Source organism: Ornithodoros turicata, chromosome 9, assembly GCF_037126465.1.
Source record: "Ornithodoros turicata isolate Travis chromosome 9, ASM3712646v1, whole genome shotgun sequence".
NCBI classification, from domain to species: domain Eukaryota; kingdom Metazoa; phylum Arthropoda; class Arachnida; order Ixodida; family Argasidae; genus Ornithodoros; species Ornithodoros turicata.
In genome coordinates this window covers 17,644,960-17,668,313 of record NC_088209.1, presented here as the reverse complement: position 1 = coordinate 17,668,313, position 23,354 = coordinate 17,644,960, and the positions used below count along the sequence as shown (strand labels likewise).

The 23,354-nt window shown below is 47.3% G+C and overlaps 1 protein-coding gene across 1 annotated transcript in view; it reads right to left on the bottom strand.

Annotated features, from left to right (window-relative positions):
• LOC135368249 (band 7 protein AGAP004871-like) overlaps positions 1 to 23,067 on the bottom strand; it is a 254,066-nt gene extending 230,999 nt beyond the window's left edge. The window contains exon 1 of the mRNA XM_064601405.1: positions 22,963 to 23,067. Coding sequence (XP_064457475.1) covers positions 22,963 to 23,065 — 103 coding nt within the window. The 5' untranslated portion in view covers positions 23,066 to 23,067. The remainder of the gene's footprint in view (positions 1 to 22,962) is intronic.
• Between the last annotated feature and the right edge of the window lie 287 nt (positions 23,068 to 23,354).

Below are 23,354 nucleotides of genomic sequence, written 5' to 3'. Positions count from 1 at the left end.
ATGGAAGGCCGGCCACAGGGGCAGGCTTCCTGCAGCATCTCAAATAGACTCGAACAACATTCTGAATACCAACTCTCACCCAGCGACTAAGGCTGGTCAGAGATTGCTATACGTGTCCGTTTCGCCATGCAACAGTCCATGACACTGGAAAGCTGCAAGTGGGAGAACAACACGAGGATGTGGACATCTCATAGATTAACATGGAACTTGCCATTGTCCACCCTGAAGAGGATGTCAGAGGTCATCCAGCGACGGTGAAACTCAACTGCTCCAAGCACCGCACGCTCCCTGCAAAGAACTTTGCGAATACCGGCGTTAACTAGCCGAATCACCTCCTGCACACTGCGGCTCTCCTACGCGTGCACTCGTCGACAGCGTGAAATCCACACTTGGTAGTTGATTTCGACCACCAAGAGCACAAAATGCCGCCTATCCCGCATCGAGACAGGGAGGGGGTACAGACCACGAACTGTGCTCCACTCAACATCCGTCAGGCTATAGAGGCCTGCTACACGATGCCACAGGGCACCCGGCAACAAACATAAACTGAAAGCATGTTCTGCTGACTCCCTGTACTCGCAGAAGGGACAGCCGGGTGACGTTACACTCCGCCGGGTGATCATCTTTAGAAAAAATCTTCCCGGAAACAACACCGCAAGCGATGGTGATCATAACAACTGAGTTGGTGAGTGTTAACGAGAGAATCATCTCCTCGCCCGCTGGCTCCAGCGAGTTAGGGCCAATTCACGCGGCACAAATTTAGTGGTGCGTAGGCAAATGTAGGCCCACATGGCAACGCTCGTGATACGCGGGGCCCGAATACGCGAAATAAGTGCGAACTGTATGCGAAGTGAAACTAATTAATTTGAGCGAATGATTTTACACAGGCTGGAGTGGTGGCTGGAGGGACATTCCGCCTTTCCTCAAGAAATGGCAGGATTCCGCCGTCACCGTAGCTTCATGGTCTCGATGCTTGTCTTATTTTCCACCGTGGAAGCGAAGGTCCTCAAGAAGATAACCAGATAACCGATCACCACAGCCTTGATGTAAAACGGGCCTACGACACAGTGAGTCACACCTGTGTTCTGCACGCGCTTCTACAGGCCCGAGTCCCCCAAAGGGCTTCTGCATGGATTAGCGACTTCTTGAGCCAAAGATCAATATTTGCCAAGACTGGAGAAGGTGATACAGGCAGGACTACGCTACTGCAGGGAGTCCCCCAGGGCCGTGTTTTGAGTCCTTTCCTGTTTAACGTTGTTATGGTGCTTGTTATCGTGCATTGTTATGGTGCTGTTATGGTACTCGATGCTAGTTGGCAGCTGAGACCCCTGCACTGTCAAACACAACTCCCAGGATTTTAACCTGAGGGCTTTGTATTGCAAACTGTAGGATGGGACAAGCGTAAGCTTGCCCACATCACGCTTCAAAAATAAAGCGCCGCCTGTGGCAAAGCAAGCGCAAGCAAAAGCAAGCGCCACCTGGGGCATGCAAGGGTTCATGGGACTTGTATCGCCAACTGTAGGATGGGACAAGCGTTAGCTTGCCCACATCACGGTTCAAAAATAGACCACAATCTTGACAACCGTGCAGCACAGGTTGGCATGTACTTATTTTCAACACTGAGGGCATATGGTTTCGCCGATGGTTGGGTGCGCTTCGTTGAGGTGCTATACCAAGGCGCAAAAAGTGTCGTTTCCGTAGCTGGTGGTCTATCGTCTTCGTTTGACGTTACGTGTGGTGTCCGACAAGGATGCCCTCTCTCCCCCGCCTTGACTGCCCTTGCCATCAACCTATCCTCGAGAGGCTGTGTTCTCTCTCAGTTATCCTAAGGCTACCTAATAGATGCCCACCGCCTGTGTTTGCGTACGCTGATGATGTCTCCGTCATGCTACCGCGCGAAAGTTCCCTAGAGCCAGTGTTGAAAGCGTTCGAAGACTACGGTACAGTTTCTGGGGTAAGATTGAATAGGTCCAAAAGTGTCGCTCTTTTTTTAAATGTTCAGCCAACCTGTGCTGCACCGTTTCAAGTTCCTGTAAGACCTCAGGTTAAAATCCTGGGAGTTGTTTTTGACAGTGCAGGGGTCTCAGCTGTCAACTGGCCTCGAGTATTCAGTCGCTGTAGTGCGGTGCTGCGAGAACTTAAGTTTGTTGAACTGCCGATCGCTTTTCGGGCACGGCTGTTAGCAGCATGGTATTACAGTCGCTTGTGGTTTTTAGCGGCTGTTTCATCCCCGCCAGCGGTAATACAAGCTGCGACAATACAAGAGGTGATACAAGCTGCTATCACACGACACGCGTTCCGCTTTCTGTGGGGCGGATCCGTTGAATGGGTCAGTAGGTCTCAACTCCACGGAAGCCGTGATCTGGGTGGCTTGGGAGTTCCGGCTGTGCCAGAAAAGTGCTTGGCGCTTCAATCGCGTATTCTCTTTGAGGCGCTCCGTGCGTCACAGCACCCGGCCTGCGCATTAGTGCAGTATTTCCTAGGATACGCCACCAGGTGGTTCCTCGAAAGTCCCGAGCTTCGCCCCTGGGCGGAAGTACTCCCTGCTTATTTTTTGTGCTTGTGTTGCTGTCGTGCGGCGCTTGCGTGTCGAATGCCCAGATGAAGACATTTCCTTGTGGAGCGTCCGTGGTTTCTACGCCGCCTACAGGGAAGTGCGATCGGGTCCCGCAAGGCCGGCAGTGCCAACGAAATTCGCCTGGCGGCGTATCACTGCTGGCTGGCTTGATGTCAGACTTGTGCGTAACGCGTTACTAGTAATTGCGTTACTTGTAATCAGTTACTTTTGTGAGTAATTTTTCGAGTAATCAGTTACTTTACTGCGAAAGTAATTTTTCAAGTAATCAATTACTTTTTGGAGTAATCGATTACTCAGTAATTGATTACATTTCCGGCAGAGATTAACTTATCTTTCAGATGTTCTGATCCAAGTCAAGCCCCTCGTGCCGTCAGCATTAACTTGGATCGTTCTACTCTAGCAAGCGCAGGTCATTGTAACGTTCTGGAATTTCAGGGTCTCTCTCCCTAATCTCTTCCTACGCCAGTGTGGTGGTACCTGAAGCTCTGGAGGTTTACTGAGTCATGGGGAAGTTCCAGGCAATGTTCTTCCACAGTCGGGTCAACGTCTTCCCTGGGGCGCGACAAATAGACAAATACAGTAGACGTAGAGATCTACCTGTCCTACGCGTTTTTGTTTCCCGTTTTATTTCAGCTGTTCCGGCGTTGAACCTTTTTTTTTTATCTGAGGCACACAAAGACGGGCATAATTTGCGGGAATGCAGAGTAACGACCGAAGTAACGCGTTACTTTTTTACTCGTTACTCAATTACATTTGGAGTCGAGTAATTGGTAACGGTAATCAATTACTTTTTGAGTAGAAGTAGCGGTAACGGTAATCAATTACTTTTTTCGAGTAACGGGCACAAGTCTGCTTGATGTACGGCGCGCTAGTCTCCAGTGGAAGCTGGCCCATGGTGTCCTCCCAGTGCGTGAACGTTTGCAGCTTTTTCGGATATGTCGCACGGGCGGTTGTCCGTCTTGTGGCATGTCTGAGACAGCAGAACATTGTTTTTTGCGATGCCATATTCCACTTTTACTGTGGAGTAGGGCGGCGCAAATATTTGGGCTCCCAGCAGTTGATTGGGCCACCGTAAGGTACCTGGAGCCGTTGCCGGTCGCACGGAAGCCGGAGCAGAGCGGAAACAACTAGCATTGCTGATTTCGGAAATTAACTTCCAAATTTGGATTCGCCGGTGTCGGCTGTCCTTTGGTGGTCCAGATGTTGGGAGCATGGCTATTTTTCAGGCAGTGAGAGCCGGGCTGCGTGCACATATCATCCGTGAGCAGTCATTATTTGGGTCTGTGGAGTGCTGTCGCCGCTGGCTTACAGCGACTCGGCTCTTTGATCATGATCAAGGTGAGTGGCATATCAAGTTCTAGTAAGCCCACTAGGACTGTACTGCTCCCCCGTAGAGACTCTTCCGGAGTTTAAGGATTGTTCGCAGGGTATGGCACGTACAAAAAGTCTCCCTTTGGAGCGTTGTTATCTGGTATGTAAGATAGAGTTTGTGTACAAGAGGCTACCTCCATAGGTAGTTATCTTGATTGATGACAATACACACAGGTTGGCTGAACACTTAAAAAAACATATATATGTATTGGCATCATCGTGGAAGAGCAGCCATAACACTCAAAAACACATTGACCATTGTATAGTGCACACGCTGTGGTGCTACAAAAATAGCTTGGACCCTGCAGGGGTTGTACGCTGGATGATGTCCTATATCACGGGTGTCTCTTTCACTGAAATATACTCCAAAACTCGTGACCTACTCTGCTTCCTCGAGGAATCTAGATTCGTGAAACGACTGAGACTGAGTTTATTTGCTCACAGGACTTCTTACCAATCCTAGCAGTGACCGGTCTACAAATTAACTTTGGACAGTCATCATTTCAGCATCTGATATCATATCATCTCATCCTGACTGCACTTGTGTGGCGCTGCCCGCATATCAGGCCTACAGCGGCAAGCATCGGTCTCGTCACCACCCACCAGGGGCGCCGAAACAGGGGGAGCAGGGGGAGCGACGGCTACCCCCTCATTTACAGATGAGGTAGCACGGCTCCCCCAGATATGTAAATTATGTTTGTAATTACATTAACATTATCTTCTCACTGACATATTCATACACATTACTTCTGCAATGTTAGTTTAGGTCTGCTGTACAAGTATGCACATGTCGTAATTTGCCTGGAGCACGTTTTCAATTTGTGTACCACCCCTGTATTGCCTGCATGAGCCCTCAAGGAAAATAAATTATGATGATGATGATGATGATGGTAGCATTTTTGTCCCGCTCCCCTAGTGGAAAAATAGTTCCGACGCCACTGCCACCCACCACATTTTAGTATCATCATAATCGCCATTACCATCATCCCCACCATCGCAAGTGCGACAATCTGACCAAGATAAAAGCCAAGCGAATCCGTAGCGAGGATAACTGGACTTCAACATGTGGGAACCAGACAGTATATGTCAGTGTGCACGAAACGGTGACGTCCATATGCACTCTTAGAAGAAAGGGTGAAGCAGTTACACCTTTTAGGAAGTAATAGTTGTCGCATATGTTGTGCCGAAAAGGTTGCAAATTTCTACCTGCTACCTCAGCCTCAAAACAGAATTTAATCGCGTAGCACGTTCTCCGCCAACCATTTCCACCAATGATAGGATTACCGCGTTCGATTCTGATTCGGTGAGCGAGGGGCGTACGCCTTTGTGTAGCAATTTGGATGTATGATACAGTCGACCCCCGTTTATCCGGACTTCATTTATCCGGATCCCGCGGTATCCGGACAAAAGGCACGGGAACGGATTTTCCTCCATGTATTTTGTTCTCGTTTATCCGGACTTCAGCTTCCGGACTCGGACAAGAATTCCAGGGAACGAAAGTCGAAAAGTCTTGTAATCCAGCTTCAGTTATCCGGACTACGGTGAGTAAGAGGAGACGCTGACCCCGCTTCGTCACCCTTTTCGCTGTGTTGGGGTTATTCCCGTCACAAGTCAGGGACCTACATTCCTCCATAGGGGAGACAACTGTGCACGATGGCCCCCTTTTCTATTTGTGTGCGTTGGGTCATGTTGACCAGTCGAGTCATTTGGAAATATCTCGAGCAACTGTCCGGTTCTAGAGGGGAAAACTCCAACCCGAGGGCCTGCTGCTTACGGCCCGTTGGCCGATGAAGACATTCCCCTAGGTGAGCTGCGATCCCTGATGCAGAGGCTCACTGCGACTGCCGTACATGATGCTGCGGTTTCTGACTACATTGACGTTGATAAGGATGATGACGCGTGTGCAGCTATCACTGATGACGGTGTGATTGCTGCTGTTGCCTCCGATGATGTGCAGCAAGACGGTGTCGATGACGCCAGAAACAATGCTCCGACATTGACACTTTGCGTCCGCACTGACATTCTTCGAGCAGCGCAACAGCGTGGCTCAACTCTAAGCAATTATCAAAAGTTTGCAGGGATCGAGTGCCTACACTACTATGTAACAACTGTCATTGACGAGATTTCTGTGTTTTAATTAAACCTTGCTCTGTAGGACGTTTCTATTCGGTCGTTTCATTTATCCGGATGCCCCGGTATCCGGACGATTTCGCAGGGAACGGCACCGTCCGGATAAACGGGGGTCGACTGTAATTGCTTTTACCACCCATTTACACTCTTTATCAGACGCTATGTTTACCTAGGTGGTATCTATAGAGGTTACCACCTGATCACACCCTTTTTTCTTATAGTGTGTCCATAGTTGCGGTATGGTTTTTGAGTCTGTTATACATGACATTCTCGGGTGAACATAAACAAGCCCCCGCCACAACTTCCGGTACCACGAAGACTTCCGGTCCTTCTGCGACTAAGGACGCTGGGAACCAGCCACCATGCAGAATTATATCTTTCGCTTTCCTGATTTGTTGAAAACGGGAGGCGTACGCCGGTCTGTGGCAATTTGAAATGCCACAAAATGGCGTATACGACCCTCTCTCGCCTCAAATCAGAAGCGATAACTGTATCAATCGGAACAGTGGTTACCGCAGAGCGTGTTTGCTGTGAAACCGGATGTCGTTTTGGCACCAGACCGGAAGCGGTGAAAACGGTAGGTATGCGGTAAACTTCCGTTCTTAGGGTGTACAACGCTCTATGGAGAACAAAAAAAAAAGTTGTTTTAGTCCTTCAAAGCTAGATACATTCAGGCAATCATTGGTGAGTTACTGTTACAGTTATCTCTCAAAGATAGTAACTGACTTACAGTTACCCTTTTTTTTAAGTGTAACTAGTTACAGCTACAGTTACCATGTTAAAGTAACTTAATTACTTTACACTCTAAAAACAGAACTTCACCGCATAGCGCGTTGTGCGCCAACCATGCACTGCCAAGAATGATAGGGCTATCGCATCTGATTCGAAGAGAGAGGTGGGCGTACGCCTTTTTGTGGCAATTTGAATATATGATAATTGCCACAAAAAGGCTTACGCCCACCTCTCTCTTCGAATCGGAAGCGATAACCCTATCATTCTTGTCAATGGTTGGCGCACAGCGTGTTATGTGGTGAAGTTCTGTTTTTAGAGTGTACGGTTACCTTCTAAGGAAAAGAAGACGAATAAATGTAACCCTCAAAAACTTTGTTTTTGCATTTGTACCGGCTTACACACAAAAAACCGGATTCAAGAAATGGGCGCCGCCATTAGTGCTGCCACCCCGCGGTAGTCACAGGAACTGTGCGTGTGTGGACTGCCGTTTGCCGAGTTCTTTCACTTTCCCGTGTGTGTTTTCGTTCATTATTTTCGTATCCGTTCGTGTTCATTTCATGCCGGTGCATTTTCTCCTGCTCGGGAACCGGTGTAGAACAGATATCGCATCGGCCAGCACTCCTCACGTGAATAACTGTGCATATCGCACGCGGAAGCGAGAAATCTTCTTTTTTCATTGATCTTTCTAACGTTGACACGGTACTCAGATGTTTACAGGGTGACTAGTTATGTGGAATGTTACGTTATCGTCAGCCATACTCATTAAAGACGGCGGCCACCAGTATTCATCCCACTGATGGGAAGAGCAATTTTGGCAGTCCATCCCTGTTGTGTCGTCGCTGGGAACAAGGCCAAGAAGCGCACGGAGTCTAATGGTTTGAAAGTAACGCGACAAGGTCTATAGCATACTTATACCCTCACTCTTAAAAAAAGGGTGTACTTTAACTCCTTTCCTTGCCACATATATAACACCCTTTTAGAGAGTACAATTACGCTCAAAAGGGTGTCTCCTCACTCCCTCTAGGGAGTAGCATAACACCTTCTCCCTGCCGGGGAGTAATATTACTCTCCAGTAGGGAGAAAGGTGTTATCCTACTCCCTTGAGGGAGTGAGGAGACACCCTTTTGAGCGTAATGGTACTCTCCAAAAGGGTGTTATATATGTGGCAAAAAAAAAAGAGTTAAGGTACACCCTTTTTTTTAAGAGTGCTGTTATAAGCGGACGATTTCCCGTGAACGCTAACAGCGCGGCGTGAGTTAGTCTAAGGTCATTCTGGATGCGTATGAGGTGATAAAATTCGTGTAATACCTGGTTGAAAAAAAACGGCAGCGTATATTTGAACCCTGGACGAAGCGACACCAGGGAACTGACGCGTGGTAAATATTGCCATATCTGAGTAACTTCCAGTTAGAAGTAACTTTTCTATACAAAAAAAAATCTTGTTACTGAGTCCAGTTATTGCAAAAAGTAACTAGTTACAGTTACAAGTTACTTGTAACTTCGGTACTACGAAAGAGTGCATTCAGGAACTATTTGTATAGTGGTGGGGAGTAAATTCTAGGAAGAGGGAAGTATAATGAGGAGTAATTGTAATCGAGGAAGATAAGAGCTGTAGTTACTCCTCAATTTTGCTCCTTTCTTTTCCTTAAAGTAGCACAGAAGTCATTTTTAACACCCAGTTTTCTTCCTATAAAACTGTTAAGTTTGCCAGTAAGATGCCCCATGCGAAGTAATTTACAGCACAGAGTCATAATTATCGCAGAAATTTAATTTAAAATACGCCGCAAAAAGCGATCGTGCGCAACGGTGGTGAAGAGCAGTACCAGCCTGTGATCTGCCTGGAACCTCGCGCTGACGCTATAAGGAGAACGTTTGCTGATTGGCCTAGAGAAATGTTGTCTGCTACTCCGCTGTCGTCTGCTACTCGGCTGTTCGGGGTTCTGATAAAGCCTTTCTCCTTGCTCGGTAATGCGTCGGCCGCTCCTTCTATCCCCAATTCTCCGGGAAAACTTGCAAAACAGGTTTACGGCGGCAAAGGGACAATGCGCTGACCCCCACTGACCGGCAAACCAGAACGAGTCTCCTTATGCCGTCATCGGTGACGTGCCATCATACCTCCTCATCCTCGTTATAGCTGGAGTGGCGAGTTAAGGGTGAAGGCGCGGAGCTACGTGTATGCGAGTTTTTTTCTGGGAAACAAATTGCACACATCAAAACCTTTCACGCTATTCAGTATAATGACACACACACTTTCATCAGATGTCTTAATCTGAAATTTTTTTGGATGGCCCTCTGTACTCCTTTATAGGGTATACAGAAGTGAAAGAGACAGCTCTTCGGGGACGAAAGGGTTGTTTCTCGTCGGTAATACGACATGCCTGCGTTCTTGCGTTTTGGCCTGCGCGAACTTTTTGCCTGATACAGAATAAAACATTGGATTTCAGCACATGAGCAGCGATTTGCGACGACAGCGACGAGATTCCTTCAGAGATTCCTTCAGGGAGACTGTGCTGTTACCAAGACGACGACACTGGGCGGATTATGTGAAACACTGATCCGCCGCTAAGTCGACGCAAATAGGATTTAGGAACATCGTCGTACCGTTCTGAAAATCAGGTGTCGATGTTGAACAACGTGTTCCGCGAATGCGGCTGCTGCGACTTCATGTCAGTGATATTTCTGGTCGACGTAGCATCCTATCACGGATACTGCTTGTTTAGGTAATTTTCAGTGTAACGAACCTGCAGCGGCCAATCTTTCTTCGCTTTCTTTACTTATTTCGTTTTTATTTTGTGGGATTTTCTTGCACCGTTTCGTGTTATGCGTGGCTAGTGAGGTGCTCGTCTGTGATTTTTCACGTGGAAAGGCAGGGGGACGTAGTAGGATAGCATGGTACCAAAAGCCATTGTCTTGTTTGTTTTTCTTTTTCTTTCTTTTTTCTTTTCCCTTTCTTTCCTGGGAATGGCAAGCCGCCATAGCGGTGGCTAACCTTTCCCTCCTATTTTTTTAAAAATATAATATACGTAAAGAGGCTGCAAAAATACATGGAAAACTGAATATCGCCATTTCAGGGGGCTGCAGTTGGTGGTCGAAAAATACAGGACAGACTTTGGGAAGTCAGGGATGTAATACAGTGGTTAGCTGAGAGGAACGTATACGAAGTATTTTGCTGGCCTTTGATCAAGAAAAGGCTTTTGATAGGTTGAAACATGCGTTTTTAAGGGAAACGCTATAGAACAAGTGCAAGCAGAAACTGAAATAGTAGACACTATAGGAGCGATGTATAGAGGCTGCAAGAGCAGGTTCTCATCAGGGAAGGAATTAATGATTCGAAGAGGTGTAAGGCAGGGTCGCCCTCTTTCTCCTCTTTTATACGTACTGGCATTTAATCGCCTCCTGCGAAAGCTCTATCAGTGTTCATCGATCAAGGGAGTCGGGGAGTACCTGGCTCAGCACAGACAAAGACAATAGTCGCCTATGCAGAAGACTTGTCCATGATTGTTCAGAGTGAAAAGGACGTGGAGAACACATTGCGAATTTAGAAGATTATTTATGGGAAAAGAAGTGAGCGAAAATTAAGAAAGAAAAATCGAAAATTGCGTACGTGGGGAGCGAGTACCCCCCCAAAAAAAAAAGAAAGATGTAGGGTTTAAGATTGTTGATGAAGTAAAAATTTTAGGAATCCTATTTGAGAAGCATGGAGCGTCTTGCAATAATTAGTCCTACTTGAAGGCAGCAGTAGAAAATATTATGAAAGATCACGACGAGCTTATAATGTCACTGATGGCCAGAGCACAGGTCATTAAAGCTATCGTGGTACCAAAGTACACCTGCTTGTTCTCTGTCATTCACCCAAATCGGGATGTATGCCGGGGAATAGCGAAACGTTGGTCTAGCTTCCTTTCGGGTGGAAAGACTCAGTGGTGGCACAAGAAAAGTTAAAGCTTCCAACAACAACATAGTTAATTAATTAATTAATTAATTAATAATTGGGTGTTTACGTCGCGAGACAACTGAGATCATGAGCGACGCCACAGCGGTCGGTCTGTGGATTGCTTTTGCCCACCTGAGGGTTCTTTAACGTGCGATGAAAACAACAACATAGATGAATGGATGATGATGATGATGTGGGATGTTTCCCCGCGTTGAGTGCAGGGCCCTACCCCACTCCAAAAAGGTTCACATGAAAAGATGAAGAGGGAAGGAAAACAAAAGAAGAAGAAGATGGTGTCCCGCAAATTCCGGACTTTCAACATTTGGCACTGGCATACGCGGTACATGGAGCTTGCTTACAGGGTGCTAGCTCAGGATGATTCCGGGAAACTGTTATCGAGATTTTGGCTGGGCACAAACATAAAACTTTTATAGGCAAGAGAGCATTGATCATAGAGTGCCAAATATTGAAGTGAAAACTAGCAAAGATTATACAATGTATCGAAACAGGCTCTTGTACAGCTTAAAGAGTTGAACAATAACAAGAACTACGGCGATTGCAAGGTCGTGAAAATTTACAAAGACCCGAGGAAAGAATTAGTCGGGAACTCTTCTTCGCAGATAACACGAGAGGGATGGAGAAGACTGAATAGTTTCTGGTCGGATAGTAAAAGGAAATCGTTGTTGCGGACTACTACCTGTGAATGACATATTCTATTTATGGGATAAGACCAGTATAGACGGAACTGCGCACTTTGTAGTCGCGCAGAAACGGTAAAACATGTAACTTTTTAATGTAAAGTGCCGGCATATCTGTGGCTATGCCGCTATGCTTGCTATTCCCTAATGCTTTCAAGCAAACAAAAGAAGACACAAACAGCTGGGATACAGAAAATTATGAAAAGATACAGAAGAACAGCTCCTTCACTAATCGTTGCGCATAGGACGCATCAGAGAATGCCCAGGAGTTTAGATTCCCGGAGGAATCGTGTCAGCGCAGACGTAAGTATACGAATGAAGTCATATTTCTCAGCAGTTTAAAGCTTTCCAAGGGAGGGAATGAGTAAGATATCCGGGGTGGTTTGAACGTGAAGCACGGCGGTGTTGCCACTCCTCGAGATTATACGATGGGATGCTGCGCTTCAGTGCGACAGCAACGTGGCAATGTTTTAGAACTTGTCTCAGTTGCTGACTCAAGAATAGAAATAGGCAAGATACGATTAACAAGCGGGCTAAATGATTAGGGAATGTTTAGGAACATGAGTACACAATCTTCTGTGGCTCATCTCAAAGAGACAGCAATACAAATATCTACTCTATTCCTACAGCTGTTCATTCTTTGTTTCTCCGGTTGTTAAAAGAGCTCAGATAGCCAAGACTAACAACAGCGACCTCCTGCCGATACGTAAGATATGCACTGCATGCTACGTGGAAGCCTAAATAATATGCTCTTTTTTTCTCTCTCTCTCCCTCTCTCTCATTGCCCCGTTCGGAGTAATTACCCACGTGGGGCTGCAAAGGACAGCTCGGTCTCTCGGCTCATCGCCTGACACGAACGGTGCCCGTTTTTCTATTCTATAATTGGCGCCAATTAGCACTTTCGCTGGGTAATGGCACGACAATTACTTTCAGACACGACTTGGAGTAGGAGACGATCTGCCCAGGTGACAGCATGCTGCAGTTACATTTTCTCTCTCTCTCTCTTCTTTTGTGTGCAAATAAGATTTATCGCTGCAACGCATCGTCATCAGTATCAGTGCAACGCATTTGTTGTGGAGATAGTAATGCATTCCGTCAACCATGGTTCAATAGTAGTTGTATGTGCGCGCAATTTCTGAGCACTGTAATTGATAGAGCATAGGAAGGGTAGAGTAAGGAAGGTCCAATTGAATTTTCTCGTATAAATATATTTGTAGGCGGCTGGAGTCGTGCCGTGTTGGCAAGGCTATTGTGAAGTTCTAGTCATTTCAGCGAAGACCTAATTCGGGTATTTTCTTCTATTCGTCATTTTTCTGCTAAATTGAAAGTACGTTCAATTGAAATTTGGAACGAACATGACACTCACTGAATGCAGAAAGGTCGTGCTGAAGACTGGGAGGTGGTAGGTTCGAATCCTACCACCGGCTGTGCTGTCTGTGGATTTCCCTGGGTTTTCCGAAGACTTTCCAGACGAATGTCGGCACCGTTCTCCCTGAAGTCGGCCCAGGACGCATACTAACCCGCTCTCCCCGTCTCCTTTTTGCTGTCCTCCATCTCTGATATATTTTTAAAGTGTGAAAATTTATTTTAAAACGTATATTTTTGAACAATATGTTTCTTAACGTGTGCTAAAAGTCACCCCCCGTACCGATTACTGCGAAATTGTGCGTGATGACTGCCGGAAACGACGTTGATCTTCATACAAAGTACGAAGGAGGATGTTGAAAAAACTTTGAATAATCACAACAACGCACGGCCGCTATATGGATTACGTTACGTTACGTTTCTCCAGAGACACAGAAACATCTCGTCGACGATGTGCGACGTCTTTATTGCGATTGTGCGTGCGTGATTTATGTTGGTGACGAAATATTATGCTTCTTGATAGTTAAGCATTATACCGATTAGAACCAAACAAAGGCAAGACACACACTATTAGCGTCCTCGATAAACTGCACCGGTGCGCCCCAGTGCGACCTGGTGCGGCTTGCCATACTCGATAAACTGCACTGGTGCGCACTGAACATCCTCGATTAAAGGAGTGCACCCGTTCAGTGCAGCACTGAGTTGCCCCGAACCCACACCAAGAAAATCGGCCGAGCGCCAGAGTGCAATCCCAAGAAGCATCGCGATTGCCGGAAGCACGGAGGAAGGCGGAAGCGGCAAATAGCCAGGTGTAGCCGGGCAAGTAGCAGCAGACAGTCATCGTCAGCATGGCATTCGATCGGTGCCGCTCGCCAGGTGCCTCTCGCTACGGGTCGCGCAGCCTACGAGCCACAACGAGCACAGATCTCTAGGTGGCGCATGCTAGTATCCATTAGATCCACCAGTGCAGTGCAGTTTCATGTTCGATAATGCCTCCGCCCAGGGCACCGCCAGTGTAGAGCGCCACGCACCACTGTGGTTTCGGGACAATTCCGGAGCAAGTTTATCGAGGACGCTATAAGGTTCTACTGGCTTGTTTACAGTGTAGGGGCAAGGTGGCTGTGTTGCGGACGGGTTTAAAAAACAGATAAATAAAAGTCGGGACTGCCCGTTCCTTATTTTTTAGTGAGCTGACGCTGAAAACAAAGGCCTGAAAGAATAGGTAAATACGGAAAGCGAGCTGATGGTATAGATATATAACTTAAAAACCCGAGACTGGGAGACACGTTATCCGTCACGTAGGCATACACTGACACGTGTTCATACGCCGGGTCCCATTGTCTGAGACATTTTGCTAGAAGGATACCTCCCAAACTGAGACGTACAGGCAAGGGGAGCGCCATATTGGATCAGCCAGTGTTGCCGCGGCAGCGCTCTGCTCCGCCGCTCCGATTCAACGATTTATTTTTAATGGTAGATTTATGAGCGATATATTGTTAAACTGTGTTTTATAAGCGGGTTATCTGGTGTCGGTTATTTGTACGCGAGTTATTTGTGAAAATGTATTTTAAAACGTATATTTCCGAACAATATATTTTTAACGTGTTTTAAAAGTCACCCCTATCCACGCGACGAAGAAGAGAGAGGAGGCATTAAGGTAGCCTTCTCTATCTATATAGGCTGCGTTGTCCAAGCCACAAAAATTAAAAAAGAACACAGGTGGAGGACCATTAGCACGACGCAGCAGCATCAACATCATTAGGCCAGCCGCACTGCCGACTGTCGTCTGCATGATTAAGAATCAGCTTGTTTTAGTGAGATGGCGCACCGCTCACGAACGCAAATGAGTGCGATGCAACCCACATGCCTAGCTCTATATTTTGCATGTCAGGTGGCCCATTATTAAGATTGGACGAGCACATCGCTGCTGTTGTTTGCGTTTCCAGGCTGGTTCGTGCGATAAGGAACGGAATTACGCTAAGTGTTCTTCGGGACACATACACGCACACAAAGAATGACAAGAGTATAGTGGATATATGCCTTATGTAAAGTGATGCTGTAATAAATTTGCGCCGGATACTAAGAAAAATCACCCCTGTTCCTGCCGTGGCCTTGAGTTCACTGGCTGTAGCAGACGGTCCCTTGTCTGGCGGAAAAGTTGCCTTTCAGAAGTTCGCGCTGTTTAAAAGCGCTCCACTATTCATTGCGAGATCGACCTACAGGGAGCGACACCGTCATCTTACTTATGTGGATAACAAGCCGTCCGATGTTTGGAGTTGATGGCTCTTTTCCGCAATGCTTCTGTATATTCACCGGAAGATCACTTCTGCCGCGATGGTACGATACTGTTCGGTTCCCCAATGCTCCACCTACTGCACTGAACGCGGAAAATAAACGTGTAAAAGCAGACTACGCGAGGAAGCTACCCACACTACGGTAGTTCACCGATTCTCCGCAGCGGGCCGACACCGTTCGACCTCGGGGCGAATAATTGTACTTCCACGATATTTTGTTGTTGTAGCTGATTATACAACTGAATACAGGTGTAGAAACAACTTGGCGCGACCTAGACTTCATGTTTTTTTTTGTTTTTTGTTTTCTTTCTATATATCCATCCATCCATCATCCTGAGCCGTGACGGTAACCACAAGCCAGTCGTCGGAAACTTACTTGTAAAAAGCAACCAACTTACAGCTACAGCTTCCTTGTGAAGGCAGTAGCTGAACTACACAATTATAACCAGCTAGGCATATTTACAGTTAGCAAGATAAAGGGATAGAATGGCTAAACAGCAAGCGAGCTCTCGACTAGAACTCTTGATATTAAAAACCCCGAGACTATAGGGAAGTAGGAAACAGACACACACGAACAAAATCTCAATCGGCTCAAAGATAAAGCAACTGACTCTTTCATTTACGTTTTGTCCCGTCTGTGACATATTGACAGATGTGGTTCACTACACGCGTTGTACAGCATGCCAGAGAACTTACAGAAAAAACAAAAAAAAAACATCGGTCTCACTGCTGATGCAACGTGGAGTACAGCGATATCAATCGGTGAACTGCTAAGAAAATGCAGGATTAATGACAAATTGTGCGTAATGGCCTCCAGATATGGATCAAAGTTGAAGCGCAACTGCGATGAGTGGTGATACAATGTTCTATAGAGGATTACGTATTGTGGTGCTTGGTGTGAAGGAGAAAAAAACTTTTTTGGTAGCACCATGCACTCTAAGAAAAAAAGGAGTAAAACGGGGAGTAATTGCAGCTTCTACTCCCCTAGTCTGCAATTACTCCCCATTTTAGTCCCCTAACCCAACATTTAGTCCCGACATTTACTCCCAGGAATGCAAATTGTCACTAAACTTCGCGAATGGTCTCCTAAATGCAACAGTCTACGCAAGTATGTGCCCTTGGTCAATTTGAACGACATAAGGCTGTATAACTCAGACAACGTAGCAATTTTCCAGCCACACAGAGTAAGAAACAGTTAGCGCATCTTTCTTCGCAAATTGTGCCCTAGTATGGCGCAAGATTTTATATCACTCGATATATCACCGTTGACGGTTTGCTTCAAAGTATTTTCATGCATGCGCACCAATTATGTACCTGGGACTCTTACAACAGCGCCTGAAATGCGGTCTTCACTCTGTGACATTCATTTACTCCCGTACATTTACTCCCGAAAGGGACTATTTTTTGTGGCAATGCAATTACTCCCCAAAAGGAGTGAAAGTACTCCTTTTTTTCTTAGAGTGTGGGGGTATACCTCAAGCACCACACATAACCATCTCGCAACGTAGTCGCTATATGTAAGGCAACGTAAGGCGATGTGGGGTCAGATGTCTTCCGCCGTCCCACACACGATGTCACAGGCTGCTGAGAAGATCGGTATTACGCAGGTAGTGGAGAAGCGCCGCGGTTACACCACTGCTCCGTGTGCCAAGTAGTGCCCTGTGTTTGTACCAGAGTAACGTACTAATATTGTGTTTCCTGCAACTACCATTGTATTAAAATAATTTCTTATATGCTTTAGAGAATCGGAACGCCTTAGCGTGTACTAACCACTCTATGCAGGATGTTCGCGTGATCCCTAACGTAACTCTAATAGCCCTTCTATTTAAAAAAAAAATGTTCCGATTAAAAAAATAGCATACTGTACATCTAACATGTAGAGGCAAAGAAAACCTCGTAGCTATCTCTTTCCCAGCCACCTTCGTCAACCAGTCAACAAGTAGGACAAAGTCCAAGTGGAGTATTTGTGCACCAACTCTTTCTACGCTGCAGTTAATCCAATACTCATATCATTTTATAATCATCTATACACCTTATAATCATAAAGAGTACGCATATTGCTCTTACTGCGAAATCATTCGTAGGTAGCCATTTTGCAGGAGCTCTCAATACCATTACTGGTGTGTGTTACGAAGTACTAACGAAAGACTAATCACGTCCGCTTACAGTGCACTCTTCAAGCATCTGTGTCCAGCACGGATTACGTAAGAGGCAAATTGGAAAATTTAACGCCAAAGTAACTTGATAACTTGATGGATGAAAGTAATTGCATTAGTAATAACATGTAATGCGGTAGGGCTTATTCACATGACGTCATCCGCAGGGGAGCGCCACTGTCGCTAGCAGATTTGCCGCCATAACGTAGGTTCTCAGATTTGACTGTCCAGAATTTCACCCTCACCGCATTCACCGTACATACGAACGTCGGAACAGAAGGGAGCAGTGGGGGCAGCCTACCCCCCCCCCCCCCACAGAATTGGCTCGGGAGCGGGGGGGGGGGGGGCAAAGCACCAGTAAACTTTTGAAAGTTATTGTACTGTGTGAATATTATTTGTACTCTATCCAAGCAATTTTAGTGGCTACTAAATAGCACATTGGGCAGCGAACGAAAACCGGAACCAAACTTCGAGTGGACCTCACAGCGGCGATTTGGCCTTTTCGAAGCTAGTTGCTCACTTGAGGAGTTGCGTCAGTGAATAAACTCTGTACAGTACTTTACAAAACTAAAACATGTAATGGTAATGCACTTGGCTGTGTCGCACCAACTGGACACTCCTGCTGCCATTTCGGAAGCACCTGGCTTATTTAACCAATTACTTAGCCAACTTATAGCCAACTATGTTCAACAACCATGAATGCAGAGTATCCAGAGTAGCGAGACCTTCTTCTTTTTTTCCTGAACAACCTCTTCTCAGCCATACCCTTTTTAAAAATACCTCCCCACACAAAGCATTTAAATTTCTTTTTGGAACACCGTCTCCCAGAATAATACCTGTGTGTGACGCAGAAATCGCGTACCTTGATAGTTCCTTCCCGAACCGCACTCTCCTGGTCTCTTAGTCAGCTGGACTCTCGCCCCTTCTCCCTATCAAAATTGCTCGGTCCCTGGCCACATCCGGCCCACTAACGCTCTGCCCTCAACGCTCTTTTGACATGTTTTGACACCATAAGACTTCGATCCTTACTGTGAAGGGGCTCATTATTTCATTCCCCACATCACCACCAGCAATGGGGTAGAGTATCGCCCCTGGCCATCAACCTCCTCATTCATCATCTTTAAATAAAGTTATTGTTGTTGATATAGGTCCTACTTCATCAGCCGAGGCAGTCCAAGGTATATTGCCCTTTTCCCGAACGCGTTCAACGCCCTGAAGAATCACTGCTCGAAAGTTCGATATTTTAGCGCGGTTTCCCAGCAACAAGCAAACAAGTCGATGCTGCTATTGACCTCCTTCGGGGGGAAAACAAATGTGCACGTCCGAGGTTATGGCATAAGGGTTGCCAGTGCCAGAAGGCAGCTGCGACGTCGATAAGGGTTATACATAGGTACATTACCGTACCGTATTGAGCTCGCGAGATTGCGGAGGCTTCGCGGCGATATATATACACACCATGATTCAGCGGATGTGCTGTATTGGTTGGCGTTCGCGGGCGTCAAAATTACGTGGAAGTACCAAGGTGGACACTTATTAGGAAGGAGTTTTCTTCGTTGATTTTCAATGTTAGCGCAAGGTGGCACACAGGCAGTTTATATTGGTAGCGTATAGTTGTTTGAGAAACTAATACACAGATAGTGTAGTTTAACAGCTTGTTGCTATAGTAAACCCAGCGTAGGGGAATGTGAGGCTCAGTGAGACATGGGGCAAAGCATTACATTGCCGATATCGGCCTCATTCGGGAACCTTAGAAAAGCGAAACTGTAACCATATGTCCGTCAAACAGTGGGACTTCGTCATCAGTTCATGCAACTCGGCAAGCAATCGGCAATCAGTGGACAAATCGTATTGGCGGACGTATACTTCGAGAAAAAATATTTTGGTTACATTTCTTCGTGGTACACAACAATAGTGACTTAAATCCTACGCGTTATGACCTTTACGTTTTTTCTCCTCTTAAAGGAGGTAAGAACTCCTATCTGCAGCTATTTAGTTACGGGTGTAATAGGTGTAACATTCTCTTCTACGCTCCGTAATTCTATCTACAAGCTATTGTTTAATACTTCTCCTACATAACGGGTGCAGCGTTAATAAACAACGCCTTGTTTTTTTTTTTTTCGATACGGGCGACTAGACGCACCGCCATCGACGTACTGCCTATCAGGAGGTTAGCCAAGGTTAGCGGAACAGCCACGACCAACCGCGACCTCCTATACTCACCAATAGCCGTTAGCAATCGCTTTGATGAACGAGGTCAGGGTGTAGTCGTCCCGGCCAGCACCCGAACCTCGAATGGCCGCTACGATACCCCTCAGTTTCATCAAAACAACACACCGAACGCAAGCCGTTCTCACCAGTTTTCACGTGTATCCTCGCGCGGAGCATGTGCACCTATCGGCTCTCGCCATGAGACATATTTTCGCTCCGCGATCGAACGGTGCCGTCGCGCTGCGGAGAACCGATGAACTACCGTAGTGTGGATAGCTTCCTCGCGTCGTCTGCTTTTACGCGCTTATTCCGCGTTCAGTGTAGTAGGTGGAGCATTGGGGAACCGCACAGCATCGTACCATCGCGGCACAAGTGGTATTCCGGTGAATATACACAAAAATTACGGAGAAGAACCACCAACTCCGAACAACGGCCGGCGAAAGGTGATGATGTCGCCCCCTATAGGTCGATCTCGCTGCGAATAAAAGCCATGCGTTGCATCACAATCAAGGTGAAGAGGGATAAGAGCAGTCACCGCAGCCAGAATCGTTCATCAGATCACATAGGATAATTTCCCAGACAAGCCCAGTCCGTACGGCACTGTATAGATTTTTACTGTACCGTACGCTGTCGTTTTACGCACGCTATGATAAAGCGAAGCGTTCGACGTTCGAACGGTGTCGAAGCAAGAGTCACAAAGCGGTCGTCTGCAAACAAGCCGCACGACGTAGCCGAAATGTGCTAGCCACTTACAAGACGCTGTTGAACGAGGTGTACGAATTTACTTTCGTTAGACTTGACGGTATTTTGTGCTTTCAATATACTTTGCTTTCTGTCTTAACGAATTAAACGCTGGAACACAAAGAGAAGAGAAGAAGAGAAACGCAAAGGGCCAGTCCTGCGAGATGCTTCCGCAAAGGCTTGGAGCGTACGCGCGCTATTTCTAAAAGAAAGCGCACGTTCGCGACCCATCCATGCGTACGCTTGCCAGAGCACATATGGGCAATGACTGCAACGCTCTCTTAGGCAAAGTCATAGTCGGACTCGTACGTTTCACTAAAGCTCTGCAGTGTGTTGACGCGTATCGCTTGTGATGGTGATGGCGATGAACAGAAGAAGAAGAAAAACGAGAAGAAGAGTCACGACTAGATCGGACTGGCTACCCCGGTACACCTACGTAGAGCCAAAAGAACAAAAAGGAAAAGGGAAATGGCGGTAAGAAAAAGAGTTCCGTCGGGTGGAAGAAAACGAAAAGTCACAGTCAAGACAAACAGTCAAACGCTGTGTGAGTCACAACATAGTGTCACGGTGGTCGGTCACAATCAACGCAATAGTCCCGTAGTTCTAATGTATGAAAGTCACAAGTTACAAGACACTGGTCAACTTGGTTGACTCAAGAAACCGAAGCGGAGCCTACAATGCGACCGCTTGGTGGTGTGCAGGCCAAGGACCTAAAATTTTCCCAGCGTCAAAAGGGCGGGCATTCAGACGAGCCAAGCTCACTTCTAGGGCCCTACGACTGTCGGCGTACTTCGAACAATCGATGTGGATGTGTTCCGTGTCTTCTATGACACCGCATTGGCCGCAGTTGGTTCGAATCCCGGTGTCGGCTGTGTTGTCTGGGGTTTTTCCTGGGTTTTCCTCAGACGCTTTCAGACATACGTCCGCACAGTTCCCTTAGAAGTCGGCCCAGGACGCACATTCCCCCAGGGCGTAAGTCGTGTCGTTGCCCACCACTGTGAGGCCGACAACGGCGAGCCCTTTGACCGTCACCACCACCACCACCACCACCAGTTTGTGCAGCAAGCGAGTGCAGCAAGCGAGCGCTGTAAGGGACGCTCACTAGAAGCCTATGCACAAGGGACGCAGGAGGTCGGGACGGGAACTTTCTGTATTAAGTGTACTGGGGTAGCCAGTTTGACTTCGTCGAAACTTACATCCCCATTTTTTTCTTTATTCACATCACATCACATCACAGGTCGGGACGGAGGCGCTTAGAATCGGAGCGGAAGGTCAACCCTATATAACAACGAAGACAGTGCAGACACAGACGCCCAGAAGGTGGTGAACATTCGTTGTCTGAGCCTGTGAATAATACGCTTCGCTGCTGCTGGCAGCGCTTTCAAGATTGATCGCACTGCCACCCCGCTTCACAGGAACTAACCGAGAGGAACCTTTTTTCGCGCGGTCCATCTGAGCCTTGCTACCTGGCGCCACTGCATCTAGTAGTACTGCCGCGGGTGTTGCTGATGGAGAAAACACATCTTTGGGCGAGGGATCTCTCTCTTTTGTCACAACCACGGCGTACGACTTTGTCGTCCTGGACGTCCTGTATGCACGCCCCCCCCCCCCCCTCCTCCTTCGGGCTTGTGCGGCTTTCGGCGCGCTTCGGTACAGGAGGGGAAGACGCGTCGCTCGTCTGCGGCTTCACGTAAGTGGGATGAGGAATAACATATGCCTTAGACTGCTCCGCACCGCGGAAAGGACTCTTTCAGCCTGCGCGGACGCCGCTGCACGAGCCACTCGACATGCATGCACCCTATAGGGCTGTTGCAGTGAAGTTTGTACAGCGCCATTTCGGGCCCAAACGGCCGCGGATCCCAACAGTAAGGAGTTCCATCAGCGGGTTTTGCATGGCGTGTCAAACGGTAGGTGCCAAGGAAGCTACAAAACCTGTAGGAAATCAACAGAAAAAGCGGGGCTTCTTGAAAAGCGCGAAGAACTCGAAACCGTGTACTTGAAAGTGCCGCGTCGTCTGCTAAACTGGGGAGTGTTGCATGATTTAGGGCGCTGATGTTGCTGCTCACTCGCGCCACCTGGCCCAGAGCGACAGGCCCATAGGGCGCAGTATGACCACCTCCGCAGCTGTGCTTGGTTGCTGCGGGTCGAGTTCCATTTGAACAACAGCCTCAGCCATGCTTTTGACATATCACTTTTGCCCTTGACTTTCAGCCATGCTTTTGGTTTTGCCCTTCGGGAAAGACAACGCCAAAGAACGATGCGCGTGCGGCCTTGGCGCTACATGATGCAGCAAACTTTTCCCCGAATTGTACGCATGGGTAGAGGTGCTGTTATATCAGCGGATCCCGCGCACATCACTGCGACATCTTCGGTTTGTGGATAGGAATGTAAATGATGCTTTGAAATCCGCGCCGATAAAATTCGGTTCAAAACAACCACCTCTGCGATGCGCGCGGGTATCCGTAATCCGCAAATGAGTATTTTGAATGAAGAATGATTATTCCTCATCCTGCCTCCGGCAGACACTGATGATGTCTCCCGTATGGGGGACGAAACGTCCGAATTAAATTGTATCGTATTGTTTTGTCAAGTCTGTGTATACCCCTTTTTTATACTCGGAAAGAGCCGTGTCAGCACCGAGGAGGTTTAAACTGCCATTGGCTTCAACGGGACTCGAGAGTGTTCGTTGGCACAATTCCGAAAGTGACATTAACCTCAAAACAGAAATACGTGCAAGGCAACAGACTTGACTCACCTTCGAGCTTTCGGACATCGAATTCCAAGCGACCGCCTTCTTTGACCTCGTAGGCCACCATGTCTGGGTAGTCCTCCCTCTCTGGGGTCACGCGACTGGCCATGGCTCCACAGTTCCGTCACCGGCTTGCGCACCACCCGCAACAGGTGAGGCTGAACGACAGCAGAAGCAACGTCTGACAGAAATTACCGATACAAAGTGGCCTCACGTGGCGTTACGGCGTCTTGCGGTTGTCATAGTTACCGGACCGTGATGGTCGTTATTGGTGGACACACACTGTCTCCACTGGAGAAGGTGGGAGCTCGTTGTCATGCATCGGCGTCTCTTTTCTGCGAATTCACTCGCTGTACGGGAGCGCAGACATGCAGGTAGTCGATGAGGAAATAAATTAC